Here is a 17,280-nt window from a genome sequence, read left to right as displayed (position 1 = left end):
TGAGTCACATATGATTTGAGAAATGACTGCTGGAAATGCTAGTGTGAAGCACATTGGTGCTCATGGAATTTGAGGTAAAGGAGAGTCTCCCAATTCTCCATTTGAAGACCCATGCAGAGGGCTCCAGCGAGAAATAGAGATGAAGTGTCTAGCTTTCCAAAAGCCCTAATACCTACTACATAAATCACTTCATTAAGTATATTTGTGAAGGCTTGAACATGCACTTCTTTAAAAAAAAGTGACACTTGTTAATAACATACTTATTGCAATGACTTTCACAGTAATATCAAACTTACTATTAAAAATAAATGTTTCAAATGGGCATCTTTTCAATAACCTTATATTCTTCATTTTAAGTTTCTCAGTAGAAGTTTGTGAAACCAAACTTGTTACAAAAATGCAAACTTTCATCACCTGAAAAGGAAGTCCCTCTACAGCTGTAGCTCTGTGAAAAATAAACTTGAAAATATACATCACAATCATCCTCAATTATCTCAAAATTCAGTCATATTCTTACAAATAAATTGGCTTTAGAAAAAAAACTTGAACCAAGTTGTTTGTCAGCTTGACTTTTTTTCTTACCTGTGAAGTTACCTACTCTTTGCATCTTTCTTCATATTACAGCATCTTAAATATATATGCAAAAAGGCATCCACATTTTACTAGCTCTTCAAGAGTTCATTTTCTGTGTTGGGGCATGGAAAAACTGTTGTTCCATCCTCTGCCTTAGCCAGAATAGACCCTTCTCCAGCTCCTACCTGATCTGCAGCTTTTGCCTGGCCCTCGCCTGGCGATTAGGAAGTTACCATCTTCCCTCGCAGCAGCCTGTCTTCAGCCACTTTGTAAACCACAGGAAGGTTGGAAACAGCCTTGGTTTTCATTTCCTGTTTCTTTCATGGCCATTTTTATGAGGAGTTCAGGGAGCTGCTTATAGACCTGCTTATCAAGCTGAACAAGCAGATATTCAAGCTGACTATTTTGAGGGATATTTGAAAATTGCATTTAGGATGAAATTGTTAATATGCAGAGGAGCAAAGTGTGGACTGTTGACAAAAGGCAGATTTTAAAGCTCTGGAGTTAGTGGGTGTAGTAAGGCTGAAATTTGAACCTGAAGTATCTCCAAATTAATGGCAGACAGCTTCCTTCAAATAGATGTAAAGATTAATAAAGTCTTAGTTAAAAACAGGCACCTAAGAGAAGTATTTTTGTATTGGGCATATAGAATCAAATCTGGTCAAGGAACCATAAAGGCAGTCATTACTCTGCTTTAAAAGGTAGAGGTTCCCTGGAGCTAGCTGTTTTCATGGAATAGTTTATACCAAACATACTTCAGTTAATTGCTAGATAGAAGGAAGAAGTCAGCATCTTAAAAAATTGTTGGCTGAAGATCTGTTTGATAAAGAATTCTATATTCTTGGGCTGAATGTCTGTTAACTTGGACATACTTAAAATGCTGCACATGTGTTACTTGCTAGATTTTATTTACGTGCAGTCTTCTAGGCCATGAAAATGTTTAAACTATTAAAAGGTGTTTTGATTGTTTTATGTTTTCTATTCATATCATTAGTTTATTACATGAAAGTATTGCTTCCATGGCTTGTTAACAATTAACATTTAAAAATACAAGGACAAAACTTGGTATTTGTTTTGAAAGAAATATTCATTGAAGCGCATGCTGCATTTGATTTATAGCAATGGAATACGTAACGATATGAATTGAGTCACTTCGTTCCTTTACAGTCCATAATTTTAAAACTACATAGCTAGCAAGAAATATCTAAAATATATGCAATTACTTTGAACTCTACACCAAGATTAGTGTTTGCAATAGCAGACTTTTATATTGAGTCTGTGCACCAGTTAGGAAGGGATTCTTTTAAATTTTTGTCTACTTCTTCCATTGATTTTTAAGCACTGATTAAACATAGAAATGTCACTGACTTCAGTTTTGGGCTCAGTGTCTTATAACTCAGTAAAATGTGTTTCTCATTTAAAAAAAAAGGAAGTAAGAATGGAGAAACTTTCCTCTAAGTTTCTACACCTCTGAAACAAGCAAATCTCCCATGTAATTTTAATTTGGAAAATTATTCTACCAACTGTTGTAATTCTTTTTTGTAACTTGAGGAAGAAGAGAATTGTACTTGTGGAAGATGAAGTTTGTTTGGGGAATTCATCCTAATGCACTGGCATATTCCATGACTACGTTAGGTGCTGGAATGATGAACAGTATCTTTAATTTCTACTACGTTAAGCTTTTCCTAAACCAATACAAAATTTCAGAAGTTGCATTTCATCAAGCGCAGGTATTGTACAATGGAATATTTTGGTTACCGTGTTGTGCTACATGTCTGTGTTATCACAACAAAGTAAATTTTTTTACTTACGAATTAATTTTTGATGCATTGCAAATAGTTATACAGTATATTCATTTTAAATTTAGTTAGTCCATAAGCAATTGAAAGTATACATAAAGCCTATAATTTACAGTCTTTAGACTAAAAATCTCCAGACTTCAATTGCTGGAAAGATTTTTATCTTTGATAGCTTGAAGTAATGTTCTAAACTAATCTTGCACCTCAGCTCCATAGATATGTTTGACATTAGTGCTTTCCTATGGACTGTTTAAGTACTTAAATACTGCCTTTATTCTGCAAGTCATTATCCACGTGAGCAGCTCTTGTCATAAATGGTCTCCTGAAAGTAATGGGCCAGCTCATGTTTTGAATTACTTGCTGTGAGAGTAATATCTGGGCTTTGCAAGATGAAAGCCCAGATATATAAGCTTTTGAAGGAGTGAAGTCTAACAGACAGGGCTTTATTTCACGTGTAGTTGGGCACCTGCCTACTTATTCATCTTGTTTTCAAAATTACTATAAACCTCTAAATACCTTTAAGAATCTGGTCTGGAGTCTGTTTTGACCTGAGATGCTTTCATCTTTCTTTATTCTTTGAATAGAGATTTATTTTAAATAAATATGGTGTGTATTACTTCAGTGTTTGTGTAACCTCTGCAGAAAAATCACACTAACGGTAAATTCTGTTGTGTTTCTTACTTGTTTGTCGCAGGTTGTATTTATGATATGGAATGCCATTAATGATCCTCTTTTTGGGTATATTCAAGATAACTCCAAATTTGCATGCTGCTCAAGACGCCAGTTTTCAATTTTATATGGAGCTCCTTTATATGCGTTAGCCTTTTTGCTTCCTTGGTTTCCTTGGAAACATTATGAAGAAGGTGACTGGCTGAGTGGTCTTCACCTCATTGTTGCGTTATGTGCTTTTGATGGTTTGCTTACATTTGTGCTTCTAGCACAGTGTGCACTCTTTGCAGAAATTTCAACAAGACATGAAAGTAGGCTTCAGCTTATTAAATACAACCAAGTAGCAACATTAATTGGATCAACGAGCATTCTCTTTTGTGGTCTTATATCAGATAATATGGAAAATTTTGCCTATTTTCAGGCTTTTGCTGTTTTGGTTGCAGCATTAGCAACAGCTTGTATGTGTTACACAGGCAAATATAGTACTAGTCAATATGAGCAGAGAGAAGTTTGTACGGAGAATGCTAATCTGGAGAACAGCGATGGAGCTCTCTCCTGGTCCTCTGTAATTTCATTGACCAAACAGATTATGACAGAGAAAAACTTTTTATTTTTTGTAACAATGAACTTCTTCCAAGTCTTCCACCTAGCCTTCTGCAACAATTTTATGATGATCTTTGCGGATAATCTTATTCCTAAGGATGTCCTTTCTTCCTCAATAAGAAGTATCATGTATGGAGCAGGCTTTATTTGTCCTCAGGTAGGCAGTGACACTTTTTTATTTCATTTATGAAAACATGGTGTTTTACTAGTTTACATTAGTTTAAGGTATCTATTTACACTGTTTGTTGAAAAAATGCTGTATCCGGCATAAGCCATTGGCCATACTGAGAAACAAATCTAGCTCACCAGTGCTCTGAAAGAAGAAAGTACCGCTATGTACAGGCTAACCAATGTAAGAGTAGGGAGAAAGGACAAGCAGGCAGGCTGGTAGAGTATCTGTTTACAAGAATGTGAGATGCAACTATGCAAGGAGTGAATGTTTTGTATCCTACAAGGTTTATCATACCTAAGTATAAAGGAATGAAAAACATGGTCAAGATAAAAAGTTTCTAAAAGCAAAATCTACAGAATTCTGAATTCTTTTCTCTTTGGTTTTGATTTGTAATACATGATGAAAGAATAATCTCTAATTCAGGAAGTTTCTGAGATAAACTACACAAAAGACCAGAAAAATTATTAGGTATTAAAAGCATTGTTGAAATATGTGGTATCTCAGTCATGGGAACCAAACAAAACTCTAAATAGCTGCTTTTGGAGAATAATACATTCCCATTTATTTTGTTGTTTGCTGTCTTGGTCAGCTACATTTACTGGGGAGATACTTTCAAGACCCCCATCAGGGATGAGGGGAGGAGTAATGAACTGGGAAAGAAAAGAGAAAGAGAACCCAAATGAGTAATGTGTGAGAACAAGAAAATCAGCAAAAATATGTCCCACAGAATGTAAACATACTTGTCTGCAGTGAATAAAAAAATTCTCCTGTTCATTCCCTTCTAACTTCTTTCACTGGTTCTTTTAAAACTTTCACTGTGTTTATTTGTCGGATTGCTCAAAAACTTAGTATCCTGACTTTCATCATAGGTGCTGATGATGTTCAGAATTTCTAAAAATCAGGCTGTTATGTTCATTAAGTTGTAATGTTTTCAGTAAGTAAAATCTAAAAGAAGATACATGAAAGTGCAACTGGAATTCACAGCTCAATTTCAGCTACCATTTTGGCTTTTTGCATATATAACATACAAATCCTAAACATACCTTCTCTGTTCCATAACTCCTAAATATCTATAATTTCAACTTTTATCCTTACCACAGGTTTAATAGTTTGGGGTTTTTTTCTGTAACTCAAACTGTTAGCTGATGAACTTTGGAAATAAATCAGAAACTGCAGAAGTTAGGAAAGCTTAAATAATTTTACACTCAATATATAGTAATCACTACTGTTGATAAAATCAATGTGACAGTGTGAAACGAACAATCTTTCAGAAAATGCATCTCTCTCTGCTCCCCAGAGACTCTTTGTCTAGAAGGTCACTGAACCATAGAGAGTTTGCTGTGACCTTATTTTTCTCAGGTTTTGTCCCTCTGAGCTCAAGATATAATAAGAGAATTCTCTGGTGGCAATGTCCTGAACTTCACTTACTGGAAAAGCACCCAACCCATGTAAAATAAAGCCCCTTCTTATGAACTGTGCTTCAGTGGCCTGTACTAAACCAGAATTCAGCTTCTGTCTTAGGTTCCTTTTAGTAGTGGGTGTGAAGAATAAAACCTGCCTACAAGGGAAACCTTGTTGCTGAAACATAGGCAAACAAATTTAAATTTGCAACATTAAGTTAGTATTTTTCTTAGAAATATGCAGCCTTAGAAACATGCAGGTAATAAGGAATTTTCTAAATCATAAGTACTTCCTGAGACAGTTATTTCTCAATTATAGGGAGACAAGGTCATGTTTTTTACAATAACAGGCATTACATAATCCCTTACTATTTCTAGTGTAAGCACTTTTCTACAAAATGCCTGAAAACAGCCAGGGGGAGGAGTATGTTTAAGTTTCTTACAGCCAGATTTTTTTCTTATACCAACTTTCCAGATTTGTTTTACCCCTGTGATCACTGGTTTAAGTAGAAAACTTGAGCTTCTTTAAAATAGAATTTGCCACAATAATCTTTGTCTGACTGTAGTGGCCTGGTTTTATCTGTTATGTTAAAACATTTAAATGTGGGAACAAATGTACAAGGAGACTTCTTTCCTGTTCTTCATCTGAATATTATACTGTTCATCTCTGTAACACAGAAGGAAGGACAAAATGTGTATCTTTATAGAGTTTGTGAGTATTTTTTGTGACAGCAGTGAGGACCACATACATGTAGATGGTGACATAGGCTTATATAACAAAAAGAACATAATACATTATAAAATGTCCTATTTAAAGTGGAAAGTGAGAAACAATGTAGACGAGCTTACACTTTGCTCATACTGTACCCTGGCTGCCCAGGGAGGTGGTAGAGTCACCCTCCCTGGAGGTATTCAAGGAGCGTGTGGATGTGGCATTGTGGGATGTAGCTTGATGGACATGGTGCTGTGTGGTGTTGGGTGGGTTGTGGCTTGTTATTGTTGTTGTGTGGCGTGGGTTTTGTGGTTGTGTTGTGTTTCCCCCCCCCCCCCCCCCCCCCCCCCAGGTTGGACTCGATGATCTTACAGGTCTTTTCCAACCGTACTGATTCTGTGATTCTGTGATTTTTGTGAGTTTGCCTGTCACTAGCTTCTCGCGTGGATTACTGTTTGCTAAGACTGGCAGAATTAAAATGCAGCCATACATGTTGTCTACTGGCATCTGCCTTTCTCTACTTGCTAGTAAAGTCTCTGACTTGCTTAGATCAGCTGTCTTGGTGAGCTTGCTTTATCAACTTGAAAATCGTGCTTAATTTAATAATAAATGTTAATAAACGTCAGTGAAAATAGTAATATGAATGAAAAAACAATTATTGAAAATATTTTTGACCAGCAGTTAAAATTCAAATGGCAAGATGCTTGGTTTACAGGTAACATACTGCAAAGTTAATTCTTTAAGGGATATCAAACATAAAGATCATGAGCGTTAGATAATAGGCAATGTGGGAAACAGTATTTTCCTCAGGATGTAGTATTTCTCAGCTGGCTAGTTTTGAGTGAAAGGAGACCATTTTTACCTGGTAGAGGTAGCACAGAATGAGCCAGTAGATAGTTCTCTTTGTTCAATTCCTATTTTTTTGTTTGGATCGAACTTTTTAGAAAGAGTTGGGATGGTTGTTTTTTTTCTTTAATGGGTAGTAATAACTTCTGTCTGCTCTGTGCTTTATAGCTCTCCTAATGCTGAGATATTGTACTATATCTTTTCATCATATATGTGTATATATTCTCTTTTCAGTGCCTTGTTCTTCTCAGTCATGCTTCGTTGAAGAAGTTTGGTTATTACAGAATCATCTTGTTTTCCTTTTACTTTGAAGGAGTAGCTGCTGCTGTCATGTTTGTTCTAGGGCCAGAACACTATTATCTGTTGGCATTTTATCTCACAACAAACATGTAAGTAAATACACTTTCCTATTCATAGATACAGCTTAAATAATTCTAACAGAGTGGACACTTCCTTTTAATAGCATGAAGATTTTGCCACTGCTTTTACGATTTTCTTTCTGTTCTGTTTCACTTGTCAGAGAGGTTGAAACTCCACTTACAACTTTTTTCAGCTTTCATTTTATTCTGCTTCAGTTTTTAGTTTCTGCTTAAAAAAACCCAAAAAAGCCTTAAAAATGAACAGTAATTAAGGTTTGCAGTCACAAACTTTGCAACTTTAACATGGGATTCAAGGGAAGAACCTCTTCTCATCTACATAGACACAGAAGATCTCAGTGGAGGAACGCTTCAGAAACTGTTCGCTTGGAAAGCTCAGACATCATTTTGTATTGCATGAACACTTGTGTGTTGCACTGCAAAACAAATATCCGTAAGTCAGGTATCTGCTAGGTAACCAATACTGACTCACATTTTCACTGGTACTGGGTAAGTATGATGCCAAGAAGTAGTATTTTCACAAAAGAAGTATCTTATGATACATGGAAAACTTTATTTAAAAATAAGACCTGTTTGTATCAGAATATTCTTACAGTAGTTCATTTTTATGTCTTCATTTTCTGTTTCATTGCTTTCTTTCTATATGTTTTTTCCTACAATCCTTTTCTTCATCTTCTTTTTTTTCCCCGTTTTCATTCTTATTTTCAGTATTTCAGTCACGGGCTACTGTAACACTGAATTGTGTGAACAATAAATTGAATTTCATTACCTGCATACTTTAAATGATGAAGATATATTTTGATTTCCCCAGGAAAAAATTCTAAGGTACCTAAAGACTGTATATTTAAAGTGCTATTTGTTCAAAGCCTCTTGTAAGTAAAAGCTAGTCACACCCAAAATTTAATACGACAGAAATCGTAATATTTGAGTTTATGGTTTCACTTAGCAGTTTGTTAAGAGTCGGCTTTGTGTGTGTGTGTGTGTTTAAATGCATATATATATAATGTAAATACATATATAGGAATGCATATAAAATCTTTTTACTATTCTAATTCTCCCACTTTCAAGTTTGTCTTCCATGTAGTCTTTCTAGTAATGCTGATGTGCTTTTCAGATTTCAAGAGGAAATTTTCAGTTTCTCTTTCTTCTAATGTGTTTCTTTTTTCTATGTGATTTTAAATGACATTTACTGATAATCTTAAGCAAGTATTTATGACCTTTTGCACCAGTGTCCAAGAAAAAAAGCAAAAAAACCCCACCTTTTAGGTTTGCATATCAATTTCTAATTCTCAATTAAGAACAGATCTAATAATGCTTTCACAGATGCTGTTTAAACAGATAAATCGCTATGTTTTAAAGAATGTCTCAGCTTTGTGTGTTTGTGGAAATGTCAGTGTTGGGGTGTATATGTTAGAATGTCAGTTATGATTTCATTATGAAAGCGTATATAAGAACTATGAACATCTTAAATATTTTGTCTTTCTTTAGGGTAATTGTACAAGCTTCATTTAGTTTGTTCAATTTGCCTTTGGCAGATATTGTTGATGCCGATTTAATAAAGCACAAGCGGAGGTATGTCAATCGTAACTGTTTTTCTTTAAATATGCTATCTGTTTGCCATGTTACTCTTTCGTAAGTTAGATTATGTCAAAGTAAAGACAGTAAGTGATCTTGGATCTTTGAGACAGAAGTGCTTTTTGTCAGAGCAATTTAGCATAAGTAAAGATAAGAACTTGAACGAAGTTTCCTGCAGTTACTTCGGCAGAGTAATTTAAATAATTATGTCATTTCTAGTTTTAATTAGTCAAGTCCTTCAGTTTTTTATGTGTTTATTTTTGTTAGCTTCAGCTGAATTGTTTTGTAACCATATACATCTATTGTCACTTACCGAATTTTCTGAATAAAGCCTTTCTAACATGGCAAAAGCATTTAGAAAGCTTTGCCTGTGCTACTTAAAGTGCAAATTTCAAAGTCTAACTGGTTGCTGTTATCTCTCTGAAATAAAAATTGATAAAACCTGTTGTGACATAGCATATTACAACTCATGGGTCTTTTGGATTTTTATCAAAGTGCAGGTAACTTCCTCTTGGTTCCATCAATGTTTATTTAAGTGCAGATTCAGTCCTGGTCACTGTATTAAAGGACTTGCCCCTCAAAGGTGAGAGCTATTGCTTTCATGAAGAAAAAAAAATGCCTCCTTTTCTGGCCTCATGCATGTAAAGTCTTAAGTTGTAATTAATTCTCCATGCACTGCTCAGTCTAACTTAACTTCAGTAATTACTGAATGTGCACGAAGTTGAACTTGAGTGCAAGTCATCTCAGAATTGGGGCCAAGCTGTATATATACCTCAAAGGTTTATTACCTTTCATTTCCAAAGAAAATTAAATTTCATTATGATAGCTGATCTGTTTGCTATAATGTGTGAATTACAAAGCTAAGTATCATTATAGGTATCATTTGCATATTAACAGGATTTTTAAAATCACTATTGTAATTAATATACTAATAAGTTTTTGTTGTGCATTCATTCGTTTTTTTCCCTAAATATTTTAGATCACCACTTTCCTCTATGGTTTTTGGTACCAATGCTTTATTTACCAAGCCTGCCCAATCTTTGGCTCCAATGCTTGTGGTTACAATACTAAATCAATTTGGATATGAGAACCTGAATAATGAAGTTGCTCAACCTGATCCAAGGTGAGTTCAAAAGGGATACTTTAAATCATAGAAATTAACATGAAATAATCCTGTCATCTAAAAAGCAAATTAATCTGCAATTAGTTTGCATCAACTGCACTTCAAAAATATGAGCACTTTAAAAATACTTTCCAGTTGTTTTTTATCTGTATAGACATATAAATGTTTTATAGATTTATTTTTTTTAAGAATAAATCGTTTATTAATACACATGAGGATATCTACCTAATTTTGAAAAACAAAGGATACATTTCAGTAGTTGACCATCTCCTGTTCTGTTGCAAAAAAGGAAAAAAAAGTGTTTGAGATCACCTAATACCTCTTATTAAGATACATGTTGTCCTGGCTTCTGTGTTTTGTTTACCTCGTAAACCTACTTCCTTAAAAATATAATTGTCATAGGGTTGCATTTAAGATACATTTTTGTTTGACAGAAAGCAGTACAATCACTGGAGGGAGGGAATTTGCCTCAAGTAGGAGTATAATTTCGGCTTCAATACTACTTACCATTCTAATGCTAATGATTTCATTGCAGTCCCTGGAGACCTTAATACACAGCATAAAGCTGTGGTTGCTAGTTAGCACATTGGAAATGCATGGGCTTTTATAAAAACAAATTAACAGGGAGTCAGTACACTGAAAGGGTCATAGGCTGTTTATTTATGACCAACAAGAGGAAGTGGCAACATAAAGAATAACTGAAGTCAAGACTAAAAAGCAAAAAGCAGTCCTGATTAGGATTTTTTTGAGAGAACAACATGAATATCCTGAGAACTACATAGCTCTCCTAAACTTTGAGTAGAAACCTTAAAAAATACATAGAAGACAATTGTATATGAACTTTTCTGGAGATAGCTCTTGAAGGAGAAAGGACTGGTTATGTGTCACCTAAGGCTTGGAGAATGTTTTGTATTTGAGGAATTTTCTAAAAAATGCACGAGGAAAAGCATGACATAAAAGGACAACAGGTCTTCAGAAAAGCATCTTGACACAAGCAAAGAAGGCTTAAGTTTGAGGCTATGTGTGAGAACAGTTAATTTTATTTTAATGCATTCTGTAGATAGCCAGCCACTGAGATGATGTGAAGAGGATGTAAACCTTATTATAATGTCAAATCAGATGAGTGATTTTTGCAGAAGAGCAGTAGGTTGAACTGGATGTGGATATGAGATGGCTGAATATATTAATCTTGATGATTCAGAGAAATTCATATTTGAAACATAAAAACTGCAGTTCTGATCCCTTTCAGTCAGAGAAATTATCCCTTTGTGGATGGATTTTAAATCACAGTAGCTATAAATCTTTTTTCCCCCAGTAAGTAGCCTCTGGACTATAGCAACAATAAATTTCTTGTATATAGAGTTGAAATACTTTGAATGCTCAATCTCTAAACCCTGTATTTTCACTTGAGTCGTGCTGAAATTTGATTTATTTCACTAGGGCAAGGAACAGCATAAAGGTACAAAGCTGAGATCAGTTAATCAAAGAGCACCTGAAATATACTCTGTGTTTCTCTTGCCTATCCCTTAAAAAATAATTTCTTAAATATGAAGCAGTCTGCATGTGTTTTCTTTATATATATTTGTGTGAATGTGTCCTTCACTTTGCAAATGGACTACAGTGTGGACATACAGTCCACAAAGACCAGACTACTCAAGATTGTTTCTAGGGAGTCAGTTTGCCCATGGCAATGTACTCAGGCCATTGACTGAGCTGAATGATGGGGCAGGATGTACCCTCAGGAAGTTTGGTGATGACACAAAACTGGGAGTTGTGGCTGATGCATCAGAGGGTCATGCTGCCATCCAGATGGATCTTGACAGGCTGGAGAAATGGGCTGACAGGAACTTCGTGAAATTCAACAAGGAGAAGTGCAAAGTCCTGCACCTGAGGAGGAAGAGCCCCATGCACCAGTATATGCTGGGGGCCACCCAGCTGGAAGGCAGCTTGGCAGAAAAAGACCTGGGGTCCTGGTGGACACCAAACTGAACATGAGCCAGCAATGTGCTCTTGCGGCAAAGAAGGTGAATGGTATCTTGGGCTGCATTAGACAAAGTATTGGCAGCAGATCAAAGGAGGTGATCCTTCCCCTCTGCTCAGTACTGGTGAGGCCAAACCTGTGTCCATTTCTGGGCTCCTTAGTAGAAGAGAAACGTGGACATACTGGAGAGAACCCAACAAAGGACCAGAAAGGTTATTAAGGGACTGGAGCATCTCTTCTATGAGGAAAGGCTGAGAGAATTCGGACTGTTCAGCCTGGCAAAGAGAAGGCTCAGGGGATCTTAATGTATATAAATACCTTAAGGAAGGGTGCAAAGAGAATGGATTCAGGCTCTTTCCAGTGGTGCCCAGTGACAGGACCAGAGGCTATGGGCATAAACTAAAACACAGGAGGGTTCCCTCTGAACATCAGGAAACACTTTTTTACTGTGAGGGCGACTGAGCAGTGGAACAGGTTGCTCAGGGAGGTTGTGGACTCTCCATCCTTAGAAATATTTGAAAGCCATCTAGACACAGTCCTGGGCAGCTGGCTCAATGTGGCCCTGCTTCAGCAGGGTTTTGGAGCAGATGACCTCCAGAGGTCCCTTCCTACCTCAACCATTCTGTGATTCTGATTCTGTGAACAAAGTTCCCATATTTAATGATAGTGATAATATGGCTATGTTACAGTTATAGACAGGCAGTTTTTTATATACAGATACTCTCTGTTGCATTAGTTTTCTTCTACAGTAATTTCACAGATCCTCATACAAAGCAAAAGAATAAGATGTATCTTATTATCTCTGTTTAGTTTTGGGGTTTTTTTGTGTGTTTTGTATGTTAATGTTCTGTGGAGTGAATGGAGAAAAGTATTAGCACACCATCAGTGGTCTCCTTCTTCAGTAATGTCCAGATGTCTCCCTTATCTTTCCCTCCAGCATCAAAAGTTTGAACATTGGTTTTTGTATTCTCAGCAACTTTCCAGGCTTTTGCTGTAGTAAAACACATTTTCCAGCAATGAGTTTACAGCTGAAAATTATGGGAAGAAGCTTTTCTTGTTCACACTGATTTTTGTGTAATATTGTCATTTCGTTTCCTCATTCTTCCTTTCTTGATATATTGGTTACTCAAGACCACATGGAATGCCTGAGCTCACAAACTTTCTGGATGACTTCAACTTGCATATATTTAAAAAAAAAAGTTCGTAGCTTACAGGGGAATGGTGTGTCTTTTTCTCCCCTACTTCATTTATCTTATACATTTGATAGCATTTTATTAATAGCATACTGCCTTCAGAAGTGGGCGTCATAAATATTCTGTCTTTGGTGCTCATCTTACACTATATTAAAAAAAAAAAAAAACTGTCTATCAAAAGCTATCTGCTGGAACAAATTATCTTCTAATTCTTATGCCTCCAGCAAAAATTCTGTAAGATGACACTACCTCAAGTACACCTCCTCATCATTCCTGTGATGACATTTTTGTTCTTCATCTATGTGATCTTATTGACTACTTGACATCCTCCATGATGAGGATATTTCATTATTGCTTCATGAGAGTACTAAAACACCGTTAAGAGTATCAACCAACTATAAGTTGCCAGTTTTTAAGCTTTGCCTGTCTTTTGTTGCCATCATGCTGTTGAGCAATTCACACAGGTATGTTCTCTGCCTCAGTAAAGACCACATTCCTGAGCAGCTTATTAGGACAACTGGCATGTTATGAGTGAAATTCTTATCCCAGAAGACCTTTTGAGACAATAGTTCATCATCGTCTTGGTGGTTTCTGTTACAGTTGTATTCTGCAGGGCACCCAAGCTGGTAAGATAGTGAAGAGATGTTATACAGAGAGTGAAAGTCTAGAAGAAAGGAAAATTCAGTCCCCTTTTTCTTTCATCTGTGAGGTATCATAACACTTCCAGGTGGATGGTTAAGACTAATCAGAAATAAGAAAATGCTTATCGCTGAACAGTGATCCCAGTACTATATTAAACCAGGCATTCCAAAGACCTAGACTGTCTTTCTGTTCCTCCGTAGTGAAGCCTTTGAACTGACCATTAACATCATCGACTTCCTACTTACCAGTACCAGTATTTACTACTGCCTCAATGGTAATACCTTCTTAGTCACAGTGATGTCTTTTTCCTTAGGAGCTATCCAGTATCTCTTGGTTTTGCCTCTGGTATCGTAACTCTGAAGTATGACTTCTGCTATGAATAGTGTATCTCTTCCAGAAGTCTTTTTGCTTTTTGGTGTAAGCTTTTTCACATACGAGGTTGGCCTATATATTGTACACAATTCCATATGTGTTATACGTGATTCTGTATACATTAATATACACATTATACCACATTCTTAAGGAATGTTGTCACTACATATCAGTTCAGCATTTGGTAGTGGAAGGTAGCTTAAGAAGTATTTTTTAATATCCTTAAAATTTGAGCAATAGCTTGCAGAATGGAGTGGTCATGGTTTGGGGTTTTTTTTTCCTTTTGGTCTGTCATCACAACAAAGCATTACCTGCCTCATATGTCATGGGGTTTGCTTTGTTTTGGTTGGGTTGGGTTGGGTTGGTTTTAGCTTGGGGGTTTTTTCCCGCTATGGAAAAGATACCTAGCCTAAAAACTCCCTCTTCTGGAGAGCCCCTGCAACTACAGCTAACTTCTCTTAAAAGTATGCTTTTCAAATTCGTTCTTCAGAATGAAGTTATTTGACAGCAACTCTTCATTATTTATTGGAGGCGCTTTAAACTGTTGATGATTTCATACTGAATTACTGGACTACATCACATTCCATTGAGAGTGATATTAGGGCTGTTTAGTGAAAGTTTGTATGTTTTATTCTTGAGTGTGCAAGAAATGTAGACATGGAAATTTCTGAAGTTACTGGTTCAGCTGTTATTATGATGAAATATGAGCTCTGCTCTTGATTTATCCCTGTGCCTTAATGAAATATTTCCCCATTCCTTGTTCTGTATACTATAGATACTTTTCATAATTCCTGCAGTAACTTAAGGTTTTACAGTACAATAGGTAATGTTATTTTCTTAATCCAATATTGTTTCAATGAAAGCAAATCGGGATTGCACCAGTGTGAATGATTTGGCAGATGTTCTTTCTTTCTTTGTCCTTCCTGAAGTCCATGTATAAATATGGAATAATTTTAGTACTGAAAACTGCAATCGTCTTTAGTGTGCAGAACAGGCAAAGTACAAGCCCCAACATCCTGTTAACTGTGTCTTAGTCCTGTTTTCATCTTTAGATAGGTAAGTAATTTCTCTGTGGCCTCCCTGCTGACACTGCTCATACAGTTAACTATTGGCAGTTGTGAAGGTGGTGTGCATGATGTGGGCCCTTGTTTACTTGTAGGTGGACTGAAAAAGCAATTGAATACAGTCCAGTAAACAATGTCCAAATGGTAAATTATTGTCACTGCCAGTAAACATTGGCTATGGACCAGTGACCTGCTAGTGAACACTTCCAGTCTTAAATGCAATTGCCCAAGTGATTAAGTAATTCACTTGTAAGCCTGTGGTTTTTTGTTTTCTTATGTAGCATTAGCATGTACCTGACTTGAGATGAGTTATGATCGTTGTATGAGTCTGTGTATGTACTAAGGAATAAATCCGGGCTATGTTGCAGGTTGCAAGCATTTCTTCTGTTAAATGCAGTGAGACATGAGTTGATTCTTTTATGTTTCAGAGAAACTCTTAGGTTTTATTCAAAAGCCTGCTCAAGTTAATGAGAGGTTTTTTTCACAGATTTCGGGGTTTTGGGATCATGTCCATAGCTGTTCTGTGAGTCTCCTATCTCATCCCTGAATGCTAAGGAAAAAAAAACAGAAAATAACATAAACTGCCTCATGGAGAGAAAGTTCATTTAGGGGCTGTTTCTCAGCTTGAGTTGACTTTCCTGATATTTAAGTAATTAGAATCCAATAATTAACAGAATGCCAGTAGATAATGGTTCTAGCTACTAGATGAATGCCTAAGTGTATGCTTTGAGCTGTCAGAAACCATATTGTTCATAAAAGGTAACTAATTTAATGCCTATATTTTCTTTTATGATCCATATTTGCTGCTGTTTTTATCTCTTATTCCTTAGAGAAGATTTAGGTGAGAAAGTACCATGCATCCATGAGAATAAATGAGTGTTAATTTCACATGTATTCTTTGTATGGTTTATATTTCCTTGTAATTATTGATCTTAAAACAAAATGAAATAAGGCTTGATATTTCAAACAGCTCTTTACACCATACCTGAATTTTGTGCATGAATCATGACTTCCATCTAGCACTCAGCAACTGTAACACCACACTATGTGGATAGCTAGTAGCACAGATTTTAACTTAAATAAAATAATTTCATATTAAAATGTTTGCTTCCATCTTCTGCTTTTCTTTCTCTTCCAGATTTTTCAGACTTACTAAACCTTTTCAGATGCTCCTGTTCTATAATTGGATTATATTGCTTGAATTGATTTCTATATTACATAATAAAGATGTGTACTAAAGTAGTGAACAGGATTTCTTAGGTTGCCTACAGTGTATTAACTCTTTGTGTGCCAGTTATCTAATTTCCTACCAGCTATTATGAAAGGAGCAAACAACATAAAATACATATTTGTATGTAGAATTAGAAAATATAATTGAAGTATATTTGATAGCTGAGATATTTATATTTCGTTTATTTAGAATTGATTGTACACAGTAATGTGTTTATGCTGTATATGTGTATATAATGTGAATGCTTTAAAAATAATCTGTTACAAATTGACCATGAAAGTTAATCTTCTTCATCTTGAAAGCCGTGTTTTCATCTTCTTCACCAGTTTGTTTTTAGGTCTTCATGATGCCATGTTCTATCTGATCTGTCTGGTTCCACTTTGCATTGCAGTCATGCAGATCCTGACGTGGACTCCTTTTTCAATCCAGAATAGTCATATGACAGCGGTACGCTAACTATCTAACAGTTGGTCAGTAAATCTTCTGCTGAACTGTACCACAAAAGAGTTAGTACGTTTTAAATGTGAAAAAGCAAAATTGCATTAAATGGACTATTAGACCAAACAGAGTTTGAGCCATTTCAATAAAGTCACATTCTTCAGTCTATATAGACTATAACACAGATCATATTCAGCCTTAATGCTGAGCCTACACAGAATGTTTTCTAGTTCAGTTGTTTGCCTTTCATGGGCTTTATCCTTAATTACTAAATAAAGTAATTTCTGGGATATACTGGTCATTGTTAACTCCTTTGAAGAACGGATATGGCAGATTGGGAAAAGGAATCCCAACCTAGCACCTGGAATTCAAGGGAACTGTATTTTCTTAAGCTTACTGAAAGATGGTGGCTTAATTCTGCCATACTGATAAAATGGCAGATCTCTGAAGTTAATCTGTAAGAGCCTGGTGGACATCCCTCTGGATGGCAGGGAGATGAATAGAAAAATT

The 17,280-nt window shown here is 35.8% G+C and overlaps 1 protein-coding gene across 1 annotated transcript; it reads left to right on the top strand.

Annotated features, from left to right (window-relative positions):
• Nucleotides 1-2,150: 2,150 nt before the first annotated feature.
• LOC104250870 (transmembrane protein 180) lies at nt 2,151-17,005 on the top strand. The gene is made up of 6 exons (XM_009809386.2): nt 2,151-2,303; nt 3,067-3,801; nt 7,009-7,163; nt 8,640-8,723; nt 9,706-9,849; nt 16,659-17,005. The coding sequence occupies exons 1-6, from the start codon at nt 2,151-2,153 to the stop codon at nt 16,786-16,788; spliced, it is 1,401 nt and encodes a 466-aa protein (XP_009807688.1). The 3' UTR covers nt 16,789-17,005.
• Nucleotides 17,006-17,280: the final 275 nt, after the last annotated feature.

This window comes from Gavia stellata, chromosome 18, assembly GCF_030936135.1.
Source record: "Gavia stellata isolate bGavSte3 chromosome 18, bGavSte3.hap2, whole genome shotgun sequence".
Lineage (NCBI taxonomy): Eukaryota > Metazoa > Chordata > Aves > Gaviiformes > Gaviidae > Gavia > Gavia stellata.
Note: the sequence above shows the minus strand (reverse complement) of the source record. Positions and strands in the feature narration are given on the sequence as shown.

Bases quoted from the DNA above. Each gene is read 5' to 3' on its own strand.
- LOC104250870 (XM_009809386.2), top strand. From the start codon at position 2,151: ATGAAGTTTGTTTGGGGAATTCATCCTAATGCACTGGCATATTCCATG. The intron at 7,164-8,639 runs GTAAGTAAATAC...GTCTTTCTTTAG, and splicing joins TTTTATCTCACAACAAACAT to GGTAATTGTACAAGCTTCAT. The intron at 9,850-16,658 runs GTGAGTTCAAAA...CTTCTTCACCAG, and splicing joins GTTGCTCAACCTGATCCAAG to TTTGTTTTTAGGTCTTCATG.